Consider the following 26,997-nt stretch of genomic DNA (forward strand, 5'->3'; position numbering starts at 1 on the left):
GTGACGGCAATCCTTCATTACCAGGGAAGTCCAGGAACAGAGCATTTTCTGACCTGAAGGGTCAGGTAGGCAACCCTGGTTTCAACCAAACACAGATTACAGATTAGTAAATGTACCCCTGGTCTCAGATAATTATATGAAGGAAATCAAGCAGTGGGAAAAAACAATAGAAAGGTATAGTATTTGCAGCAAACAACATCCAACTAGTTGGTTGGACTGAAATTCTGGTACTGTATGGGGCAAATACCAATAAGCAATTTGCTCACAAACTCAGGAGAATGGACAAAAACATTCAGTTAAATTCTTTGGTACTTGTGCATTATCACGGCGCCCCCGATATGTGATTGCGCGATTTTTCATCGCATGCCATACACCCGATGCACTGCAATGCGATGCGATTTAGGCCCCCTATGTGATGAAAAATTGTATAAGCACCCTAATGGTACAATGTTAAATGCACCCCCACGCCACCCCCCAGTATAAACGTGAACCTGAAGCGTGCCGAGCGCAGCGAGCCCGCACGGGGCGGCGGTATGCGTCCTCCGACCTTTTTTATACCCCCACTATCCACGTCGGCATGGAGTTGATTTTATAAAGTGTGGCCAGCATAGCGAGCCACCAAGCCAGAAGCGTGGCGAGCGCAGCGAGCCCCGCGAGGGGACGCGTATACCTGTGAAGTTATGCGCTGCGCTCGCCACGCTTCGGGCTAGGTGGCTCGCTGCGCTCGCCACACTTTATAGAATCAACTCCATGCCGAGGTGGATAGTGGGGGTATGAAAAGGTCGGAGGACGCGTACCGCCACCCCTCGCGGGCTCGCTGCGCTCGCCACGCTTCGGGTTCACATTTATACTGGGGGGGTGGCATGGGGGTGCATTTAACATTGTAAGCAGCCATTAGGGTGCTTATACAAGTTATAATCGCATCCCATCGCATTGTATGGCATTGTATGCCATATACAATGCCATACAATTTAAAAATTAGAACATTGCGCGATATCGCATTGCATCGCATACCATTGCATGCCTTATGGTATGCGATGCGATGGGCGCCGTGATAATACACAAGTACCAATTCTTTAAATCAAATTGGTCCAACTACAGTACATTGTCTGAGTGACGGTTGTTGTCCATTTTCCCATTTGGGAAACAAATGACTTAATTACAAATTACATTTGCTCCCATCCAGTACCAGGTTTTTTTTCCATCCAACCAACTAGTTGGGAGGAAAGTTGGTCTGACTATCATTATTAAAACAAAGAAAAGCGCCCAAAAATGCATGGGCTGTACAACAAAACTAATAATAAAAATAATAAAAATAATAATAATAATTTAATATAGTGTTTTTCTCCAAAACAACTTAATATTCTGCATAATGAGCAGAACATACACATCTAAGAGGAATAAACTCAATTCTTTTTAATATTAAGGAAAAAGGAAATCACACTCCACCTGCCAAAAAAAAAGGACAAAGAAAACACAAATACATAGTTTGCTCTGGGTGTTGATCCGTGTAATTCTGGAGCTCTTTAAGGGCCAGATGTATCAAGCTTCAAAAAGTGATAAAGTGGAGAGAGATAAACAACCAGCCAATCAGCTCCTACCTGTCATTTTTCAAACCCAGCCTGTAACTTAGCAGCTGATTGGCTGGCTTTTTATCACTCTCCACTTTATCACTTTTTGAAGCTTGATACATCTGGCTGTAACTGTTTGAGTCTCTGTCATAGGTGTTGGAAGACTATTACTGCTAGTAATAAAAACTATATTATTAATAATAATAATAATAATAATAATAATATTGAGTTCCAGCCAGTGGACATGGCTATGCATGATTCTGAGGTAGGCTGAGTGCTGCTCCCATTCCTTGGCTCCAAGTAACAGAGCAGAAATTCTGTTCATACCAATGTGTCAGTGGAAAGTATAGCCAGAAGTCTGTACCTACCAAAGCATGTTCTCTCAGAGGTCATATCTCCAGATCTAATGTAAACTGATGATCACACTAAAATATAGTGCTACAGCTGGCTACTTGGCCTTATTAAAGCATGACTACCCAGATATTTATTACAGGCGAAGCACAACTAAAGAATCCACATCACAACTATTCAGCATGACATGTACCTGTCTCTATACCCCTTGCATCTAGCATTAGGCATAACAGTAAGCACAGGGGCTAGAACAGCAGCTAGAACACAAAGACAGGTACATGCCAGATGAAAGCTATCAAGGGAAAAGGGTGTTTGCGCTTACGACCAATTTATTACCGATGAACATATGGCCAATATTTTGACACACGTCACTGGGAAGGAAAGCAAACAGATCCGGCAATTTAAGGGAGTGGGGGTGGGTGACAGTCAGTCTGTGTGTGGAGCACGGGAAGGAAAAGATAGGAGCAGAAAGGAGAGTCTGAGAGAGAGAGAAGAGACATGTGGGTCAGTTGAAGAGGAGGACAGATGTATTTGCTCAGTGTGAGAAGTGCAGCAGAGTGTCAGCTCTTGCACCTAGAGTGCAGCAAATCAGCTGCCTTGTCTGTCTCTGCGCCTCCTCCTTACTTACCTTTGGGAAGCTGAACCACATCACTGGCCCAGCTGTTCTCCTACTGGCTCCCTCCTTTCATCTGCCACCAGGTGAGCTGATTTTCTCTAGCTGCAGTAAACTCTCACATCTCTATTCTTGAGCAGTTGTTTCCCCTGAAAGACGGGATTAAAGGGATAAATTTATTTTGCAAGTGCACAAAGAGGCTGCAAATCGTTTGATGTAAGCTGTAGATTGAAAAATAAATATCTGCCATCATTTCATGGACTGCAAGCCAGCAAATGTTACTTCTAAATGTGTTTGTGTGATCTGGGGTTTAAGGCACCCTAATTGACAATATTAAAGAGCACGTGAGCAATTCTGTATTTTCAGGAAGGATTTTCTTTTTTCTTTTTTTTCTTTCCCCCCTAGGATTTCTAAGAGGTGGAACTTCATCTCTATTAGGGGGCAGCAGGTGGTTCCAGCATTGTAGATGGACTGTATAGTTCTCAGATAACGCCGCTGTTGAGCGGTGATTTAGTGGAGCGTTGGAGAAGACAGGTGAAGACTCATTAATAAATAGCACCAGCGCTGTGCAGATGGCGAGTTGGAGATAACCATTTAATAAATCAAGTAGAATTCTCTGTCAAGTAGTTCAGGGTTACAGAATGGCCATTCTTAGATAACATCTGATGGCTTGTGGCGTGTAATGGTGCGTTTTTCTATTATGCGTGTTCATATTCTGTACATACATCTCATTTACCTGCGTTATTGAAGCATCAGCCTGTATCAAAAACGCATCTGTCTCGGACCTATACAGGAGAGATGTCCCCAACTCCTGCAGAACAATTTCATATGAGAGAAGAGCAGATCGCCTTTGCCATATCCTGTGCTGCAGGAATGGGAGAAAGAGGATGAGCACAATTGGGCAATTCTCTTTTGAGTCAGTAGAGACCGCTGGAGGATCAGTAATGTGCACCATGCTCATCCTATTTCACTGCATTTCCACCAAGGTTCCTTCCCTGTCTCCTATCCATCATGTATGGTGAATGCAGCACCATTAACGTTATGAACAGCGCATGCATTGACTGAGCCTTAGCATGCGTTCTTTGCATGCGTTCTTTGTATCTTAATGTCCCATAACAAATCCTATTTATCCCATGCACTGCAGATCACATCCAATACATTTAAAGGTGTGTATCTCTGTATACTTCATTCATGATCACAGCTTGGCTCAATCCTCTAACAAATGTTCTGCAGGGGCCGTTTTGTAGCAAGCCCATTAAGATAAGGCTATGCTGCAAGGGTTCTATTTCATTATATAGCAGGAACGTGGAAATCGGGCCGTAAAATTCTGCGCTTTATCGTACTGGGCATGAAATAGATGTTTCCTTAGGGAGAATTACTCTGCTTATAATCTCCTTGTGATATATTTAATCAATTCTGGAGCAGAGAAGATGAATAAAGCCACAATGTTTGCCTAAAGGAAACAACGACTTTGATTTTCATATTAAACACTCATAATGGACAGCAGATAAAACAAAAGCGCCCGCGGGCGATGTCGGAGCTTGGCGCAGTCTGTGTGTTTGCTGCGATACATTAAGCGTCCGCTGTTGCATTCATTAACGCCGCCCGCTTTGTGCGCTGCTCCCAAATCTTTCCTACAAATTGGATTTAGCTTAAGTCCTCCCCGGTAGCCTCGGGATGTCCACATCCTGGAATGTGACTGATACAAAGAAATATACCGATTTCTGCTACAATTTATCACCTGAGGTGTTCTTAGGGATGGCTGTATGCGTCTATCTTGGGTGAGAAAAAAAAGAATCAAAATGCCAATTTAGATCTTTGTATTTGGAACAAATAATTAATATCCTGCCAGGGAGAGTATATTAGGTGCCATGGATTTAATTTGCATTTTTGGAAGAGTTAAATACATTTCCATTCTCACCCATCTCGAGAAGTGGCAATGTGTTATTTTTGTTTAAATCTATAAAAATGTAGTATATATATATATATATATATAGTGTGTGTGCGTGTATACACATACATACATACATACATACATACATACATACATACATACATACATACATACATGTTGACTGTAATGTGTTAATAGCACCATTACCATTATTAAGAGGAGTTGAGTAGATCAAGTTCTTTATTAGACTTGTTAAAGCCAGATTTAAAAGACCACAATCCTGAGAAAGTTGTCTTAATTATATATATATCTGTCCTCTTAATGACCTACAATTCCTTATTCCTCTGTTCTGCATTGCTTGTCTTTTTTTTTATTTTTTATAAATACGAATTTTAGTTAAATATTTCAGGTGACTCCTGAGACTTCCCATAGTCACCGACCACCTCGTTATTACAGTTATACCCATCCTTGTATCCCTGCTATATCCATCTGAGAGCTGTCAGTTGTGTACTATTGCTGTGTGCTTGTCTTTCTGCGAAGACTGTCTCAGGAATAATTGGCAGCGCTAAATTGGACTGTATTTTTCGTCCAAGTTGATTTTTAAGTGTATCAATCCACAGAGTATAAAGTCCTAGATGGGAGTAGAGTACCCGGGCCCAACAAAGCCTGTGTCAGCATCACTAATCCTCAGCAGTGCGTTAAGGTGTAATGTTTTGTTTGTCTGAAGTGAATGGATGTAGAAAAAAAAAAGGAGAGGAAAAAAAAAAAGACAATTGGCTGCACCTTTAGAACTAGTCAAACAATACTGTAATCCACGTGAAGCTTGTTATCTGTTCAGTGTTGTGTGATGAGCAGCGGGTCAGACTTATATACTGTATGTCATCCTGTATGAGATATAATGATGCTATTGAGCACTTTAATGAATGAAATTACACAAGCTTTATCAATCCACATCCATTATAATCACATCAGATATTAAAAGTTAATGTCAAAGGAAGGACCGACAAGGCGACAGCAGCCTGGCACTGACAATTTTATATTTGTCATCTACCATCAAATATGGTGTTTATACTGTAATGCCCGCTGCCCCCATTACAACTTTAGGATATCATTTCAGAACCTGTTTGTGTTTCTTATTACCCCCTGGAAAACGCATGTCTCAGCAACTTTCATTAAATAAAAATAAACAGTGTTGTTCTTCAGTGTATGAGATCATCTTCTGCTATGTGGAGGGATACAACGTGCTCTACAAATGCTCTGGGGGTGTTATAATCCAATTGTCAAAAATGACACGTCATTATCTAGGAACTTTATTATATCTATATATCTATATATATATATATATCTATATATATATATATATATAGATATATATATATATATATATATATATATATATATATATATATATATATATATATATATATATATATATATATATATCATGGTGGGGAAGGCAAAATAGGTTTTGAGACAGATTAAGAAATAAACCCAAAGAAAGACAGAGACAGAGGACAGGCTGGGGAGCGAGAGAATATTGGAGAGATGAGGAGAAGAAGAGATGGAGATGGGGGGAGATAGTAAAAATGAGGGATGAGTGGAAGTGCCAGAGAGGCAGAATAATGGGTGCTAGGGAGACATGATAACGAGACATGAATGAGAGAGGTTTAAAGGACAGATGTTGATGATAAGGTAAAAAAAAAAAATACGTTTGATATTCAGAAAATATATTAATTTACAAGAGCAGAGAATATATTATCGAACAGGAGTGGATTCAAATGTATGTAACACTCTTCGTACTAAAGTAAGAAAATAATTGAGAGTAAAAAGAGAGCAGACGGGGAGAATATTTGGACATAGAGGGGACTGTATTGATTGATAGAACGGCAGGCACCCTCCTCCAGCCCATAAGACTGATCACTTGTGGTAAGCTACCTGCAAAAGTAAACAGGTAAATACAGCAGAGAGCACTTGACTTTAAGTGCAAACACTTATCCCGGTCACATCGCTTTCCTTCTTGCTCACTTGTTCAAATAATCCCACAACTCTCTGTCCCCACACACTGACCTTCTACTTAATCTGTGTGCAGGTTCTACCCAAACTCTCTGATTCATCAACTGCATTTACTTATTTCTCCCCCAAACACTAACCTTTTGCCTTATCCACTGTATGTACTGGTTCTCGCCAAACACTAACCTTTTGCTTCATCTGCTGTATGTACTGTTCTTGGCAAACACTAACCTTCTGCCTCATCAGCTGTAAGTACTAGTTCTCCCCAAACACTAATCTTCTGCTTCATCTGCTGTATGTATGGTTCTACCCCAAACACTAACCGTCTGCTTCATATGCTGAATGTATGGTTCTCCCCAAACACTAATCTTCTGCTTCATCTGCTGTATGTATGGTTCTACCCCAAACACTAAACTTCTGCTTCATATGCTGCATGTATGGTTCTACCCCAAACACTAACCTTCTGCTTCATATGCTGCATGTATGGTTCTACCCCAAACACTAACCTTTTGCTTCATCTGCTGTATGTACTGTTCTCGCCAAACACTAACCTTCTGCCTCATCAGCTGTATGTACTAGTTATCCCCAAACACTAATCTTCTACTTCATCTGCTGTATGTATGGATCTACCCGAAACGCTAACCTTCTGCTTCATATGCTGCATGTATGGTTCTCCCCAAACACTAATCTTCTGCTTCATCTGCTGAATGTATGGTTCTACCCCAAACACTAACCGTCTGCTTCATATGCTGCATGTATGGTTCTCCCCAAACACTAACCTTCTGCTTCATCTGCTGTATGTATGGTTCTACCCCAAACACTAACCTTCTGCTTCATATGCTGCATGTATGGTTCTACCCCAAACACTAATTTTCTGCTTCATCTGCTTTATGTGTGGTTCTACCCAAAACACTAACCTTCTGCTTTATATGTTGCACGTACGGTTCTCCCCAAACATTAATCTTCTGCTTCATCTGCTGTATGTATGGTTCTCCCCAAAACACTAACCTTCTGTTTCACCCGCTGCATGTACTATTGTAGTTCTCCCCTAAACACTAACCTTCTGCTTCATCCACTGTATGTACTAGTTCTTTCTAAACACTAACCTTCAGCTTCATCCCCTGTATGTACTGGTTGTCCACCAAACACTAACCTTCTGCTTAATTTCTGTATGTACTGGTTCTCCCCAACCACTAACCTTCTGCTACATCTAATTAATGGGTGTTATCAAACACCTACCCCGTGCTTCGTCTATATTCATCTATGTAAACGTTAGCACCAGATCCAAGCCCTGTGCTTCCTATACGTGCCTGTCCTGTCCAAACAGTAACAGTTCTCATTTATGTACTGGGTCACCCCAAACACTTGCTTTATCTATGTACTAGTTCTTACAATCACTATCCCTCTGCTTCTTCTATGTACCGGGTCACCCCAAACACCAGTTCTATACTTATTAGTATGTACCTCAAACTTTAGGGAGTCAATTTACTAAATCTTCTAAACCGCAAAAGAGGTGATTTTACTTGGCAACCAATCAGATTTTGTTTATTATTTCTCTATTTCATCCTAGAAATAGATAGACAGAATCTAACTGGTTGCTATGGGCAACACCACCTCTTTTAATTTTGAGCTTTAGTAAACATACCACTACAGTAGTTCACTACTTCATGTATATTTCACCCAACATCCATCTCCTTCCCATATGTACTGGCCCACCCCAAACACTAGCCCTCTGAGTTGACTATATACTGACTCAAACACACCAATGGCACTTGGCTTAAAATATGTGCTGGTTCAAATCAAACCCAAGCCCTCTGCTTCTTCTATATAAACAAACACTTGCCTGCTACTTTTATTGTATGTATTGGTTCTCCCCAAACACTAGCCATTTTCTACTTCTACTGTATGTAGTGGTTCTACCTACACACCAGCCCCCTGCTTTATCTATGTTCTGGGTCACCCAAACACTAGCTACTTCTTCATTTATGTACTGGTTCTCCCCAGGCTGTAACTGCTTCTTCCATGTACTGGTTCTCCCCAAACACCATCCCCCTGCTTCAGCTATGTACTGGTTCTCCCCAAACACTTTCCACTTACATTAGCCTACTACTGTTTCATCTATGTATTGGGCACCCCAAACACTAGCCACGGATTCATCTATGTACTGATGCTCCTCAAACAGTAATTGCTTCTTCCTTGTACTAGTTCTTCCCCCTGATTTACCAATAAACTGGGCATCCTAAACTTTAGTTCTCTGCTACTGGTTCTCCCAAACACTAGCCACCTGCTTCAGTACTTGCTCTCCTCAAACACTAGCCACCTGCTTCATATATGTACTTGCTCTCCTCAAACACTAGCCAATGCTTCATATATGTACTTGTTCTCCCCAAACACTAGCCAATGCTTCATTTATGTACTGGGCGCCCAAAACTCTAGCCCTCTGCTACTTGTTCAGTAGGTAGTGGTTCTCCCCAAACACTAGCCCCCTGCTTCATCTATGTGCTACTGTAGTTCTCACCAAACACTAGCCAATGCTTCATATATGTACAGGGCGCCCCAAACCCTAGCCCTCTGCTACTTCTTCAGTATGTAGTGGTTCTCCCCAAACACTAGCCACCTGCTTCATATATGTACTTGTTCTCCCCAAACACTAGCCAATGCTTCATATATGTACCTGTTCTCCCCAAACACTAGCCACCTGCTTCATATATGTACTTGTTCTCCCCAAACACTAGCCAATGCTTCATATATGTACTTGTTCTCCCCAAACACTAGCCAATGCTTCATTTATGTACTTGTTCTCCCCAAACACTAGCCAATGCTTCATTTATGTACTTGTTCTCCCCAAACACTAGCCAATGCTTCATATATGTACTTGTTCTCCCCAAACACTAGCCAATGCTTCATTTATGTACTGGGCGCCCAAAACTCTAGCCCTCTGCTACTTGTTCAGTATGTAGTGGTTCTCCCCAAACACTAGCCCCCTGCTTCATCTATGTGCTACTGTAGTTCTCACCAAACACTAGCCAATGCTTCATATATGTACAGGGCGCCCCAAACCCTAGCCCTCTGCTACTTCTTCAGTATGTAGTGGTTCTCCCCAAACACTAGCCACCTGCTTCATATATGTACTTGTTCTCCCCAAACACTAGCCAATGCTTCATATATGTACTTGTTCTCCCCAAACACTAGCCACCTGCTTCATATATGTACTTGTTCTCCCCAAACACTAGCCAATGCTTCATATATGTACTTGTTCTCCCCAAACACTAGCCAATGCTTCATTTATGTACTTGTTCTCCCCAAACACTAGCCAATGCTTCATTTATGTACTTGTTCTCCCCAAACACTAGCCAATGCTTCATATATCTACTTGTTCTCCCCAAACACTAGCCAATGCTTCATTTATGTACTTGTTCTCCCCAAACACTAGCCACCTGCTTCAATACTTGCTCTCCTCAAACATTAGCCACCTGCTTCATATATGTACTTGTTCTCCCCAAACACTAGCCAATGCTTCATCTATGTGCTACTGTAGTTCTCACCAAACACTAGCCAATGCTTCATTTATGTACAGAGCGCCCCAAACACTAGCCCTCTGCTACTTCTTCAGTATGTAGTGGTTCTCCCCAAACACTAGCCATCTGCTTCATCTATGTGCTACTGTAGTTCTCACCAAACACTAGCCAATGCTTCATTTATGTACAGGGCGCCCCAAACTCTAGCCCTCTGCTACTTCTTCAGTATGTAGTGGTTCTCCCCAAACACTAGCCACCTGTTTCATATATGTACTTGCTCTCCTCAAACACTAGCCACCTGCTTCATATATGTACTTGTTCTCCCCAAACACTAGCCAATGCTTCATCTATGTACTGGGCGCCCCAAACCCTAGCCCTCTGCTACTTCTTCAGTATGTAGTGGTTTTCCCCAAACACTAGCACCCTGTTTCATCTATATGTTAGTTCTCTCCAAACACTAGCAACTGCTTCATCTATTTACTGGGTCACCGGCTATGTATTTTTGGCTATATCGGAGATGGTGCCAGAGAAAAACAAAAAATTACATAAATTTATCGTTTACGATCAATAGGAGATGACAGCAGCAGAACACATTGGGACTTCGGTGGGTGACATCATTACACAAGATAGCCTCAGATTTTATATTTAATACTCTTTTAAAGTATTCAGTATATGCCTCTGATACGTTTTATATAAATCTATAGCAACTTAATAACATTGCTACTATTCACCTACCTCCATATAGAAAGACAATAGATTCGAGCACTACTAATGCTATATACTGTACATACTGGTGAAACTGTATTACAAATTCAAAAAATACTTTGATCATTGATTGGTGTCTCTTCCTCAGCTGATCACCGAGCCTAATATTTGAGCTGATTGTTATCACTGCACTATCTTTGTCTTATTCATCACAACCTACATGTTCAGAATATACAACACACTTAAAAACACTGTGATTGTTTACTAATTAATTGGTATCAGTCAAGGGTATATGGATTGCCTAAATTAAATGTTTCTAAAATAATAAAATAATGATTCCTTCAACTACACACACACACACACACACACACACACATATATGTAGTGGTATTGGTGTGCCTTAAGATAGTGTCAAAAAATCATGTATTGACAGTGACATTTACATAGCTTGCAGGATTGTAATGCATTCATTTGTAATTAGAACGTGCTAAATATATTTTTTTAAGTATTGTAGAACCCACCCAGCCAGCAATGCGTTAAATCTGCCAATTACTGCACATAATAAACTATTAAATACAAGAAAATGGGGCATATAATACACATCTACTGATTCACCCTTCATCTTCATGTGATGCAATTGTTCATCTGCAGTCATGTGATGTATATTCCATAGTTGGTGAAACATTGTATTCTGCAGTATAGTTATATGTTTCATGTACGACTTCAGAAATGGCATTTATTATGGGGCTTGGTGGGGGGAGGGGGGAGAGCAGCCTCTGATGTGTATATTTATATGGCTTAGGCCTGTTACATTTAAAAATGAAGTTTATTTTTTTTTAAGAGGGAAAGGATGTTTCAGTTTTTATAGTGGGGGGTTTATAGTAAGGGATTTATAGTGGGGTGTATAGTGGGGTATTTATAGTGGGGGATTTGCTTGTGTTTTAAAGTAAAATGCTACCAATCGCCTTATGCTCAGTACTGTATGTCGTCGTCGTCCCCCCCCCCCCCCCCCAAAAAAAAAAGGGGGACCATACATTAAGAATGTACTCTTAGCTTTTTGGATTATAAGGGCAACTACTTTACCTTTTGGTCGTTTAATACTTGATCCCATCAGTGTAAATGAATGGAGCCCTTGTCTGCTTATGGTGTGACTAATGGCTACTATGTCCTTGCACCGGGATATATATTTACCTACAGGATCAGGTGGTCTCAGGGAACATGGAACAAGTTCTGTCTTATACAGGAAAAGTAACAAACTGGTTTGCTTAGTGTTAATGAGATGTAACAAGCCATCATCTGACCTTCCTGGCTGTCAGCAGCATTCCAACTCCTAATGCTACCTTTGTGCGATTCTTTTAGGAGTCAAATACGATTTTGATAGAATAAAGTACACTTATGACAGGCGCTTCTCGGTTGTTGCAGCCGTTATTTATTTATTTATTTATTTATTTATTTTAAATATAACACAATCATTTTTGTTACACATATTAATTAGAATAGGGTAGAAAAAAAGTGAGCCTATATCATATCAATATATTGTGTGTTGGTTGTTGGGCAGGAGTGTTCCAGATTCGTTTTACCCGACGTGATAGGCGTGCTAATAGCCTTTGTTCTATGTTTGAATATATATATATATATATATATATATATATATATATATATATATATATATATATATATATATATATATATAGTGATTATATTATCAATAATGGACTTAACCGTTTATTTGCCAAGTGGACCTTGCAGCGTGGCCGGTTAGGGGTTAATGCTGAGGCAGGGCTGAGAAATGAATGAAGAGATAGCCCCATTGAAAGAGGTTGAATGCCATGACAACTAGCAACAACCTCAGATTTATCCCAAACAGTTAGAACACATTGTAAGAGGGCGTCAATCATGTATTATTTCGCCACTAAAATAAATGCAAAAACTGAGCCCTGACAAAAGCATCCAACAGGAGCCGAACATTTGTCTACATTTCGCCCATTGTCCGCAGCTTAGCAATCGGTTTGTATTTGTATTTGCCCGGGTCCGACCACCCAGGATGCTAAAACCCAATGCATTGTCACACACATCACATACTAGATGGGAGGCACAGAGATACTGAAATCAACTGATCAACAATAATCCATTAGCTTTTTTTTTTTTTCTTTTCCCCTCTCCGAGTCTTAGAGACTTTTTTTTTTTTGCTTGCAGTACAGTTGTGGGAGAAAGTCAGAGAATTTCCCAAGACCCCCACCACCAAGACCAGCACTAACCTCCTAGCAGTATACAAATCTCCGCTCCCTAACCTTATCGCTGCCCTGAGAAGCTGTACTCATAAGATGGGACAATATCACCGCTGGTCATCTTTTTTTTTTTAATCCAAAAGAGACATTGCTGTCTAATTATTAAATTATAAAATCGCCCACAATTTACAAAAACTGTAAAGTGAATAATAAAGCACAATAGATAGATAGATAGATAGATAGATAGATAGATAGATAGATAGATAGATAGATAGATAGATAGATAGGGATACGCACACAAAATGATTAATACACACTGGCTGAATAATGTGGCACAATATACATTATTTATATATATATATATATATATATATAAATATATATATACACACACACACATATAGTCACATATACACACAATAATATATTTATGTAACAATGTAATTCAATTGTAATTATATTTCAATTAAATTAGTGGAATTAATGGAATTAGTGAGAATATTCACTGAATGCACATTTTATTTTAAATTATGATAATAATAATAACAATACTAATAATAATGCACCTATTTAATATCGGGCGCATTTGCCATGGTTAATACAGTATAATGCACAGTGCTCTAAATTACCGCATTATTTAATGAAAAAAAATCTTCTAATTGAATATGGTGAGTTCATTTAAAAATGGTAACTATGTCCCAATGTGCCAGGAAGACAATACAAGATCCGTGGTTACCTTCCACAGAGCACAAACCTCCCACACAAGCCAGGATACAGGATGATTACATTTCTCCACACTTTGGTTTATTTTGGAGCAAAGTCGAATCAATTACTTACTGTTTAATTTATACTACTCATCCTTAAGCCCCAACCACAATATTGACCTAAGCGGTTTACATAAGTTGGTCTCTTGCCATTTCAAAAGCATCTTGTTTAGGTAACAGCCAATATCTTGAATAGGTCTTCTTGCCACTAATCTAGTTTAGCTGATTCTGTAAATACTCAATATTCTGCCTGGCTGCAAAGCTCCCTTCTCCCTACAGCTGCGAAGAATGAGGATGAGTGCAGGGAGAGAGACAAGAGAGGGAGACAATTTGTTTAAACGTGGTCTCAAGTGTGGAGAATATCAGCTACTTGGAGGTCCTTTGTATGTAAATACTATGTAAAAAGGCCCTCCCCATCTTTGTAATTAATTGACACGTTATACCACTCATCATGTGCTGAAGCACCAATGGTAAAGGCGCCGATCTCCCCAAAACCCACAATTTCACATCTGCAAACACTGTCTTCATCCACTTGACTCCCAGGACCCGCCCACACGTGGCCAAGCTTTCGCGATTTTAATGTACTTTTTCTCCTCTCTGCAGGTTCATGTGTGGGGACCAACCTTATATGGACTGATCACTCCAGCAATGGCTTATTTTTTTCAGGCAGCAGGCAACAGCTCAGTGTGCTTCAGCCAGACCCTGAAGTAAGAGCACTTTGGCATTTTTCCTGGAGTTACAAACTATTTCAGAGGACACTCTCTGATTATCTCCCATCTGCAGCAGATCCACACAGCGCTGCAGCCCCTGCCTGTGATCCCCTCTGTGTGTGTTGCTGCTGCTGCTCCTTTCCTGTTACTGTTGGGGCTTTTTCTCTTTGCTGCTGCTCCTGTTGCTGTTTGGTTCTTTTTTTTTTTTTTTTTCTCCTATCCTGTTTTTTTTTTTTCTGCTGTAAAGAGGATTTGTCATTTGTGGTGATTCAAGTTTCCCTGCAACCGTTTGAGTAGAACATGTCCTCTATCACCAACACAAAGACTGGGTTTTCTGTCAAGGACATTTTAGACTTGCCTGACACCAATGATGAAGAAGGATCCATTGCTGAGGGGGCGGATGAAGACGCAGAAGGGACTGAGCCCCCCAAAAAATCTGGAGGTTTAGGGCAAAGCACCATAGACACTGTGCAAAGTCTGCCTTTGAAAAGCCCATTCTATGACAACAGCGATAATCCTTATACACGATGGCTTGCCACTACTGAGAGCATCCAGTATTCCTGTAAGTACCTGGCACTTAGCGCTATCCTACCCTGGGTGTTTGCTGAGCTGTGATATGTGATGAGGAATTTGGCTGTGTATGATCAATCTGCAAAATATAGTGAATTATTTGGTGTAGTATTACCCCCCACCCCACTCCCCTAACCTCCTAGTTACATTGCACGCCATATCCCTCTGTTATCTCTTCCATTTCCAAATGCAACACGAAATAAGCGATAACTAGCACTTTCTGAGACACAGCCTGACACATCCCCAGCACAGAGGGACCTTTGTGTGGAGTTGGGAGATCAGACTTTTTGGCAGAATAAAATGTCTACACGAGGCTGGGGCTGTGCTCATCAATGAGGGAATTGTTGATTATTCTTTAAAAATCAATCCACGTATCTAGCACAGAAATAGTCCCTGCAGCCAGTGGGAGCATCTAGCAAACTTCTCATCGTTCACAGGTTTATTAGGGTTCTCAAACGTCTAAAAGCCTGGAGTGTGCACAGCTATGATATGTAGGGGAAGCGTCCAATGCCCCCTGCTACATAGATAGCATATACTGGAGACTATTCCCACAACGTAGATAGGATGATTGATGGACATAGAGTGGTGTGTGTGTGTGTGTGTGTGTGTGTGTGTGTGTGTATATACCTGTATATATATATATATATATATATATATATATATATATATATATGCGTGTGTGTGTGTGTGTGTGTGTGTGTGTGTGTGTGTATACACACATGTGTGTATATACCTGTGTGTATATATATATATGCGTGTGTGTGTGTGTGTGTGTGTGTTTGTGTGTATATACACACACATGTGTGTATATACCTGTGTATATATATGCGTGTGTGTATACACGCATGTGTGTATATACCTATATATATATATATATATATATATGTGTGTGTGTGTGTGTGTGTGTGTGTGTGTGTATATTATATATATACATATATATACATTCACACATGTGTGTGTGTGTGAATACACACACACACACACACACATATATATATATATATATATATATATATATATATGTGTGTGTGTATTGCTATTATCTGTGCATCGTATGTATTTGCTTGTGAATGGAACAATTTCCATAGTAATGTTCTGTAATTTGCTATTTGTATTGTTACTGTTTGATGGTCACATTCATCCTCATTTATCCCTGCAGTGCACGGATTTGCATCCAGCAATTCCCAGCAGGACTCCTCGCCCAAGTCCCCAGAACCCTCTGCCGATGAGTCCCCAGACAACGACAAGGAAACTTCAAGCAACGCAGAGTCTGGGAAGAAAAGGAAGAGACGGGTGCTGTTCTCCAAGGCACAGACTTATGAGCTGGAGAGGAGGTTTAGGCAACAGAGGTACCTCTCAGCCCCTGAGAGAGAGCACCTGGCCAGCCTGATCCGGCTCACCCCTACCCAGGTGAAGATCTGGTTCCAGAACCACAGGTACAAGATGAAGAGGGCACGGGCAGAGAAAGGTATGGAAGTCACTCCTCTACCCTCCCCTAGACGGGTGGCAGTGCCAGTCCTAGTCAGGGATGGCAAACCATGTCACACGCTCAAAGCTCAGGACTTAGCAGCCACTTTTCCGGCTGGCATTCCTTTCTCAGCATATAGCGCTCAGTCATTACAGCATATGCAATATAATGCCCACTACAGCTCTGCCAGTAACCCCCAGTACCCAACAGCTCATCATTTGGTGCAAGCCCAACAGTGGACTTGGTGAACTTTTATTTACAGACTGCTCCAAAACGTTGAAAAAGACTGTTGGGTAAACAAAAAATAAAATGAAGAATTATTATTATAATTATTATAATTATTATTATTATTGATCTCATTCGTTGTTTTTTTATTTTTTTATTTAATATTTTTGTTTTTGCTTTTTGTTTTGTGTGGGGGAAGGGAGTCTTATTTCAATTTCTGGGAGGTAAAAAATCATCCTCAAAACATTATCTTTCTGGTATCTTGTGCGCCATGTTTACAACACTGAACCATGCCAGTGACCCTGCCTACCTACCTACAAGTTCAAGAGGAAAATAATTCTGCTTTTGTGATTTATTTTATAAATCTTTTTATTTTGTTTTGTTTTATTTTGTTTATATATTTTTTTGTACAGTATGTTTGTGTGCTGTAGAGATGTTGTCGGTCGTATATAAAGCAAGTGGGATCACTTTAAAAAATATAGAGAAAATTGTTTCCTTTTTTATATGAAACTTTAAATATTTATGGCCATGTATAAATTCTGGCGAACGATTAGCTTTTTTTTATTATATATTTTTTTTGTACATATCTGTGGTTATTGTTGTTACCAGTAACCTTCAGGTCATTTTTTTATGCAACTATTCCCCCCAAAACAACGCAACAACAAAGATACATTTCAAAAGTCATCTACTTAGAGATATACAACTGATTATTATGTATAATTAAAAAAGAAAAAAACAGGAAAAAGAAAAACGCATCCATGGGATTTCCAATTTTTTATAAGAATTTTAATAAAATGATGTGTTAAAAAATAAAGAACTTGTGTTTGAATTTTTGGATAGGAAATACAATATTATTTGCTGCTTTACAAGCCAACCTCACCCTTATGAATTTTTATTATTATTATTATTATTATTATTATTATTATTATTATTATTATTATTACTATTATTATTTCTACTGTAGCAAAGATAGGCAAAGACTAATCGATATTTTTATGTGAATATATTCTGAATAGTAGCACTATGTGTAACAGCTACACCTAGCCCAAAAATATACAAGAAATAATGGTTATTTATTTTTTTACCATTGTTAAGCTTCTAAAATAATGTTATTTTTAGTGCTATGGGTTTGGTCGGTTAGGATTGCTTTATTTATCTATGTGGAGAGGTAACGTAACATAGCACAAGTAATACAACCCACTTACTATAATCAGCAAAGAGATCCTTCAGCAGGGAAAGCTTTCAGTCTCTCACAATACCAATAGCACTTGGTGTTGGATAATTTACACAAAGTGGGGAAAAAAATCATTTATGCTGGGATTTATAATACAATTTTTTTTCTGCTATTTCCATTTCTTTATTTTTTATTTTTTTTTATTTTTTTTTACTCATTTTTTTGCAAGGGTAACAGTCTCGTAATAACCTTCAAATAAGCGAAACTTTAGTTCACCATAGTCACATTTTTATGGTTCAATTCTCCACAAGTTTGTTGAGTATATATTATTTTGTATTCAATGTGCCAAGTTATTCCCTTGGTCTCATTTTACATTTGAATTGCATTTCAATTGTTTTATGTAATATAATGGCATTAATAGCGATAGTCTCCCAAGATGAAATCTCTTCGAATGTTAGGTTATTTAATATCCTACACATGGGTAATGGTAAGCGGATAGCCTGCAGAAATGTAACGTTAAGAATTCCCAAATGAAATCACTATAAAACCTAATTCAATTGTGGCAAGATTATATATCTTCAAACCTCTATGGTATTTTGTGAGCCAGTGTTAAATGTGTTTAATAACTAATTGTAAGAGGTAATCACATTGACATGTGGGGGCACACATTAACCTAGTATCTAATGATAAATAATAGGTCCTAAGGTGTTTCTGTGTGTGTGTGTGTGTGTGTGTGTGTGTGTGTGTGTGTGTGTGTGTGTGTGTGTGTGTGTGTGTGTGTGTGTGTGTGTGTGTGTGTGTGTGTGTATCTCTCTCTCTCTCTCTCTCTATATATATATGGTAGATATATATAGATATATATATATATATATATATATATCTATATATAGATATATATATATAGATATATATATATATATAGATATAGATCTATATCTATATAGATCTATATCTATATATATATATATATCTATATAGATATATATATAGATATATCTATATAGATATATATATCTATATAGATATATCTATATAGATATATATATCTATATAGATATATATAGATATATAGATGATCATGCCTTGCTATTGCAAATTAGGCTACAAAAAAATTCCCAATAACTTGTAGCTTGTACCTGAGTCAATTAAAGCAGACAAGTCTTGTGTGGCCCTAACCCCGTTGGCCTTAAATCTTACACTCTAATGGGGCAGTTTGTGCAGTCTATCTTTGAACAATATACAGTAGACATTACAAAACAACACAAAGAGAAAGGCTGGTAGTTGAGGATGTAAGAGGCGTGCATATTAAGAAGGCCAAATGAAAGCGACCCATGGGGAACACAGAGAAAGATAGTGTTTTTTTCCCTCTCTATTCTTTTCCCCCTGGTTGCTATTGAATTCGTTTATCAGTAGCAGTGCATCCCAGAGTCAGGGAGAACTGTCCTAGCTGTTTTGTTGTGCCTGTCAGTTGGCTCCATTGTGATCCAACTTATACACGCTGTATTCCATATGGACAGCTGGGCTGAGGGAGGGTGGAAAGACAGTCTCACAAAACCCAAATTGTGTCCAGCATTCAAAACCAGCATTGTTGTCTGTGAAAGGAAGACGAATTAAAAATTCGTGCTATATTTATTCGTGTGGAAGAAAAAAAAAAACCTAAGGGATAACAGGCCCCCTTTTTGTCAATGCTCTCTGACAAGTTTGTCCTTCCACAGGAAATTAGACAGTGTCTCTATAGATAAAGGACCATAAATAAAATGACACTTTATAGAAACATCATAATTATAGTTCCGCTGCTGTGGGATACATATATATTTTATAGAATATGTTTTATATGATTGGGATAGTATATTAATAATTTAGTTTTTAATACTTTTAATACTATAGGATTTGTCATACTCTTGATAGTTTAGTTTTTTTTTTTTAGATTTTAAGTAACATTTTTTAACACCATAGGATTTTTTTACTCCTTTAAAAGTATATGATTTTGTACATGATTCTTCCCCCTAAAGAAAAGAAAAAAAAAAATATATATATATATATATATATATATATATATATATATATATATATATATATATATAACATTTTTATATGTATTACAATTTTTTTATATTATACTTTTAATATTTTTTTTTTTTACTATTTTTTTAGCCTATATACTTTGAATAGTGCCCCCAATGACTAATGATCTATATAAGCTATGCGGTGATTCTCCTGCAGCGAATTGTACATTAAATAAAATTCTAGTGGTGTAAGTCATTATTAGATCTGACCCATTCTATCCGTGTCTTCCTTTTTAGTGAGGGCAGAACTGTCGAAGAGAATATTGGACCAACTTTACCTAAGATTTCTGACTATAGATGCACCTGCTGCCACCTGTAATCGTTTTAGTCTGTTACATATTAACAAAAGTGTTGGGAAAATCGATATACACCTACAATAATGGACAAGAAAAGAAGTGATTCTACTTGTTTCACACACATAGGAGTAGAAAAAGACAGAGAGAGAGCGAAAAGGAAAAAAAATCTGGACGTCATAATTAATTGAATATTTACATTGACTGCCGGATACAATGTCTTTTGTATATCAACATTTTTCAATGCTTCAATTGTGTTCTGTCCTTCAAAATAGCACAGGACAGCAGTGAGCTGACAAATGAACTGGGAAGTATTATATTACACACACAAATGTAAAACACAAGTAAGGAACCTAATTTAAAGAAAAAAAAACTTTTTTTTTTTTTTTTTTGGTAAATTAATTAAAGTAAATAATCCCAAAAGGGGAAATGATGGTTTGTTAAATATCCGCTCCATCCCGTTGCTTTGTGGATCGGTAACTAGCTTTGTGTAATATGATTACGATGTATTTTAGGTTACACAGAGTGAAGGAAATTGGAACTTGATTTTTTTTCGGGTAAGGAGGCTAATGTAATATTGGCAAATTGGCATTGAAATTGGATATATAGCGGTTAGGAGATTTAATACCCTACAACACCTTCCAATGTTTGTTTGAGCTGGGATACAAACGTTTAGTGGATTTTATTTGCTATAATGCTGGCAAGATCAGAGATAACCCAGTAATGACAATACCATTACGAGTTAACACCTTGGCGAGTTACTCCCCACCTATTGACCATTAGGCGAAGACCAAACATTAAGCGTAGAGTTTGGTCAATGAAAAGCTAATCCAATATTTACAGAAGTACAATGACATTTCTCAATTGTAATTATGAGGGACAATTACTGAGTGATTGCTTGAAGTGGTAAAACAAATCATTGTTATTGTGGGGTGTGAGGACAGGAAAGGGGGGGGGGGGGGCCATTGCATAAAAGTACAGTACATGTTTCTATAAGGGTAATCCTTAACCCCCTGGCTACCATGAAATGTGCAAATGGATAGGGTGTAGTGGTATGTTACCCCATTACATCCTTACAAAAGCCAAATGTCCCCAATGTTTTGCATTCATTCCACACAGTATTTGAGGTGGACGTTTAACCCTTTAAGCTGTAATATATATAATATACACTATGCCCAGTGATAGAGACATAGACAAAATATGGTTCTTAAATATTGTAAGAAAAAAATATGATGTTATCATTTTTTCAGGTTATTTATTCTTATCGTCTTTATTTTATTCATTTAAACGTATATATTTAATATGTATTTGTTAGACGTTTGAGGATTCCGTGGCTCTCCAGCTGGTGTGTAACTACAAGTCCCAGCACCCCTATAGAACAACATGAGATGGTAACGTTGTGTGTGGCTTAGGTGGAAGCTATGAGTATTGGGGGGGGGGGGGGGGGGTGAGTGTGTGTGTGTGTGTGTGTGTGTGTGTGTTTCCCCAGGAAATATACACTTGTGACTGCATGAGAGCAGACATAGAATGACACTGTGACTAAGGTTGTATATCATCACTCTGTCCTAGCCAACAGCCCCATAATATAGCCTCATCTCCAAAGCACTCTCCAGTCTCCGCTATCTCTGGAAGGAAGCAATCTAGTTTTATTGCTTTTTAAGGCTTTGTTTTGGGTCAACATTATTAATACGATAGCAAGATGTAATCAGGGGCACTACCGTAGGAAAACGCAAAACCTATTTTAAAGCGAAACTCACCTTTTGCCCACCAGGGGTCAGCAGAGCTCTGTGCAAGAATCTCTACCCTTGAGATAAATGGTTTAATTTTCCACTGAATACATATTTGTCTTAAAAATCACCTTTAGTGCTCATTTTACCGACAAAACTGTACAGGAGATTGCTAGGGGCTTTATACCAGCGTTAGGACCTTAGGAGGTGCGTGATATAGATAGATAGATAGATAGATAGATAGATAGATAGATAGATAGATAGATAGATAGATAGATAGATAGATAGATAGATAGATCTATATAAATAGATAGATAGAAAGATAGCTATATAGATCTATATTTATCTATATATATCTATCTCTCTATATACACACACACACACACACATACACACGATCTCTCATGTGGGCGCACAACTGTGATTCGGTGTGGAATATATTTAAATATAAAATTGGTATACAACCAAATCTGTGTTGATGGTGCGGTAACAAAAATTTATACCGCAGAAAAAATGTTGTGTGATCGAGTGTAAAAATCGCTAATACGATGGGCTCGAATTCGTGCGAATTTGACGCGATTTGGAACTTAACACAGTAAAACCCCTTTCATATTGCATGTTGTAAAGGTATATTGCAGTTTCAATACTGTTTTTGTACCTTCAGATTCAACCCGTTTCACCCATAGAAAGCCATACAATGTCATTTTAAATGTTTTTTTCCCTGCTTGTGGGCGTGTGGTTATCATTTGTAGCAAATACCGTTTCTGAGCTGTTCAGACTGCAGGGAAAACGGCTCTGAAACATGTAGGATCCTGCTTTTAACACGTTTCAAAATACCGGTATTTTGTAACCGGTAAATTGATTGTGAAGCTTTCATATTGCAGCTGCTACCGTTTTAAAGCAGTTAAAAATCGGCAATATGCCATGTTAAAACTGCAATGTGAAAGGGGCTTCACACGGTAATTCTCATTTCCAAGTTGTCATGGAGCAAGCCGAAAGACTTTGCTTTAGCCCGAATGAAGTCATTATTGCATGTAATATATATATTTTATTGCATTACACTTTACAAAAACACCCGAATCAGTCTAATTTTGAAGAGTGATTGTTACACCTGATGTTGTTACACGTGCTTGGCGTGGAATGTGGATCTGTGTGACGCAAGATTGCTTCAAAGTCCACTCGATTGTTTCAACCAAATAAAATAAATGTGACGCAATATCCCTGCATTGTTCTTCGTCTAAAGAAGCAGTATATGTATATATTTGCCTGTTTCACCTGCATACGTACATATCAGAAAGAACATCTGAGAATAATGTAATGCTATTTATACCATGAAACTAAATTAAATATGGAAAGAATTTAATGAAGGTCAGTCGGTAACATTTCTCTTTTCTATCAGTTTCCTATGGCTTGGAAGAGGGATATTTAATTTATGTGTTAAACAATAAATGGCGGCTGGGATTTTTTTTTTTTTTTTTTTTTGGCTTGATAGAATTGGATATTAAAATCGCTCAGTATCGTTTCACCTTGCTTGGAAATCAAAGGTTTACTCTTCCCTGTTTACACAGTAGACACATTTTATTTTTATTTTTATTTTTCGTTTTTAATGTATTCATTTTTAGGGATTACATTTAAAATAGTAGCCATAAACTTGGACTTTCACAGGTAGAAAGCTAAGACTGAAGGAACCCTCTATAATACGCAAATAAACAGCTGGCCTCCGGGGGTCGCAGTAGGATAAGAAATGCTAGTAACGTTTCCTAATCGGATCTACAAAATACCTGCTCTTAACAATTTAACAGAGATGATCTGCATTACCAGTATTACCCGCCAGGTGGCGCTCCCCGTTGTGAGGCTTCATTTGTTCTTTAAAAATGATCCTCTGAGGCACACATGAAAGGACGCGTTGTCATAAACTGTCATAATATTTACAAACTGAATGATCCCTGATTTTAAATTCATGTAGCTTAGAGCACTACTTGTATAAGACTCTTCTGTTACTTGTGTTTTGTTTAATACACACCCGTTTTCAGCGGGGATATTGGGGAATGCCTGTTTAGTACATGACGGCTGTTTTTTCTTTTTATTAGATGTATAATAGATTGTGTCTCATTTGCATTGGGCTTAAGTGATTTTATTTACAGAATTAAACCAAACACTAATTTACATTGAAAAATGTATATTAAAAAGTACCAAACATTACTTTCAAGTAATAACAATAATAATGGTGATGATAATAAATAATAATACTAATAATAATAAAATAAATGATGATGATGATAACAATGTGAATAAGAGGTGTATAAGCAGGTAAAGAAAAGGAAGATGACTAATGAAGACTGGAGGATAATATGGTAGGCTGCACAATGATACTCCTTTCACACCAATCTAAATTCCCGGGTTTAGTCCGGGAACAACCTGGTACTAGCGCTGGTGTGAAAGGTTCCCGGGACAAATTACCGGGCTAATTTGCCGGCAATCCAACCCTGCTAGGTAGCAGGGTTGTTCCGGGGTTCAACCCGGGAACCTGGCTGGTGTGAATGGGGTAGGGTATATTTACCCGGGTTAATGGTCCTCGTGTCCTGTCCGGCCGGGAATCCACGGCGGCGGACGCAAATGATGGGACAGGCGGATGGTGGATGATGATGACGCAGCTCTCCGTGGCAGTGAGGGCGCAGGAGAGCTGTGTCATCTTCATCTGCCGCCTGACCCGCCATTTGTGCCGCCGCCTGTGTGGATCCCCAGCCTGCACAGAGGACAAGCTACCGGGGTGAGTATTCTCACCACCTCCTGCCCACCTCCACCGCCATCCCGCCGACTGCCCGACACCATCCCGCCGACTGCTCGCCTCCTCCCCACCTCCTGCCGGCCTCCTTCATGCCCCCTTCACACACCAGAAAATGCAGGGACTTTGCTTTTGTGAAAGGGACCAACCCGGGAATGGCCCGGCATGATTCCTGGGCCATATTCCCGGGTGGGTCCCTGCATTTTCTGGTGTGAAAGGGGTATGACTGAACATAAAGTGAATGAGTAAAGACATACATTTTAGGACAGTATAGTTAAGTCTTTTTTTTTCTAATCTGGTTAGGCTTTGGAATCAAATACCAAGCTACTGAACTGGTAAAAACCATCTTCTCCGTCTAGACTGTATCTAAAATAGAGGAGCCAGATAATGTAAGATCCAGACAAGAGTGTTGAAACATACCTGATCTAAAAATAGGTGTTGGTTCTGGATCATGTACCAACTGACAGGGCCACCGAGAGGGGTGGGTGCAGTGGCGTAACCACTGTAAGGCAGCCCCAGCAGCCGCTTGGGGGAGCTAGCAGCAGTGGGGTCTGTGTGGGCGCCGGTACCTGCTTGATGCACTGACATGCTGCTGCCTGCCACTGCCCACTGGCTGAGCACTGGAGGCGAGTCAGCCGCAGCGTGGGTGCGGCCATGGCAGAGATGACAAATCCCCCCACTGATTCAATTTACTGTACACAGAGCCAGCTATTGGCTACTGTGTACAGGATGGGTGGGCAGATGGGTGTGCTAGGGCGGCCTGGGATGTATCAGAGCCAAGGGAAGCAGCAGTGTCTGCTGGTCACTCTTCCTCTCTCCTGCTTTAGCTTCTCCGTTATGCGTCATCACGTCTCACGCTGGGGAAACACGCTGGAGAGGAGCCTGAAAGGGGGGGGGGGGGGGTGCCACAAACTTTTTGGCAGGGGGGAGCCAAATTTATAGTTACGCCACTGGGTGGGTGGGGGGCAGGTACTAATTACCTGGGCCCGGGCTTGCTGGAGGGGCCCAATGGGGGCCCTGATCCAACCTCCTCTGTCCCTCCCGGTCAGCTGCAGCAGCACACAGGTACAGCATGTGGTGGGCTGACAGCAAGCTCAGCATGAGTGTCTCACTGACAGCGTGAGAGTTCATGCTGAGCCTGCTGTCAGCACAGCACATGCTGTACCTGTGTGCTGCTGATAATGATGATGGGGTGGGTGGATAATAGAGGGTTTTTTCACTCTCATTGGAATAATTTTGGGGGTGTGACCTAATAGTGGGAGGTGACCACGCCTCCCAGAGTTAGGCCAGGCCCCAAATTTTACCAGGACCTGGCATACCTCTCGGCTGCCCTGCCAACAGAAACAAATATTGGGTGGGCAAACACAAGATTGTTGTTCTCTTGTTGGTTTACGGTAACAAAGCTGTAATTGAAATGCGTGTATTACTACATGAGTATATTACACCAATGCAAAACGCATCTGTGTCAGGCAGAATGGGATAGCAGACTGAGCACACAGATGTACTGTACAGAGAGTAAGATAGGTAGTAATGAAATGTGTTTTTCTTTAAGACACTTATTTTTATTTTCACATTTCTATTTCTTTGATTTATGTATGCTGTTCTATTTAACTTAACAGGAAGCAATAGATAGTGGTGGGAACCAAAATGTGTGACAAGGAAAGAACCGAGGGATTAATGTAGGGCAAGGCAAAAGGTTTGGGCATAATATGTGATAAAGAAAGTGCTGAAGGGTTTAATGTGGGGCAAGGGAAGAGATGTGGGCATAATGTGTCAAAAGGGAAGGGATGGGGCATAATGTGTGACATGGGAAGGTCTGAGGATTTAATGTGCGGCAAGAGAAGAGGTGTGGTCATAATGTTTGACAAGTGAAGGGATGCGGCACAATGTGTAACAAGGGTGGGGCATAATGGCCCTTATTCTGGTTCCGTCACAAAGGCCAATTCCTTCTCAAATGGACAAAACCATATGCACTGCAGGTGGGGCAGATGTAACTTGAAATTAGATTTGGGTGAGTTAATTGGTTTTTGTGCAGGGAAAATAGTGACTGCTTTATTTTTACACTGCAATATGGATCTCACTTTGTAGTAAAACCCCACCCAAATCTAATCTGCACGTTATATCTGCCCCACCTGCAGTGCACATGGTTTTGTCCATTTGAGAAGGAATTTGCCTTCGAGAGTGAACAAGAATAACCCCCTATGTGTAACAAGAAAAGGAATGGGAGCAGAATGTGTGACTGACAATGGAAGGGATGGGAGTATAATGTGTGACAAGGGAAGGGATGGGGCATGATGTATGACAAGGAAAGGGGTGGAGCATGTT

General features: G+C 39.5%; 1 protein-coding gene across 3 annotated transcripts; it reads left to right on the forward strand.

Annotated features, from left to right (window-relative positions):
• The first annotated feature begins 2,380 nt into the window (after positions 1-2,380).
• NKX2-2 (NK2 homeobox 2) lies at positions 2,381-23,254 on the forward strand. 3 transcript variants are annotated; one of them, XM_083175916.1, is made up of 4 exons: positions 2,381-2,621; positions 14,258-14,926; positions 16,094-16,370; positions 20,105-20,242. In XM_083175916.1, the coding sequence occupies exons 2-4, from the start codon at positions 14,665-14,667 to the stop codon at positions 20,184-20,186; spliced, it is 621 nt and encodes a 206-aa protein (XP_083032042.1). In that variant the 5' UTR covers positions 2,381-2,621; positions 14,258-14,664; the 3' UTR covers positions 20,187-20,242. The 3 variants fall into 3 exon arrangements, with proteins under 3 accessions (XP_083032042.1, XP_083032040.1, XP_083032041.1); XM_083175915.1 differs by having other exon boundaries at positions 2,389-2,621; positions 16,094-16,402; positions 20,105-23,254; XM_083175914.1 differs by lacking the exon at positions 20,105-20,242 and having other exon boundaries at positions 2,383-2,621; positions 16,094-17,436.
• Positions 23,255-26,997: the final 3,743 nt, after the last annotated feature.

This window comes from Crinia signifera, chromosome 3 (assembly GCF_055691185.1).
Source record: "Crinia signifera chromosome 3, ASM5569118v1, whole genome shotgun sequence".
Taxonomy (NCBI): Eukaryota; Metazoa; Chordata; class Amphibia; order Anura; family Myobatrachidae; genus Crinia; species Crinia signifera.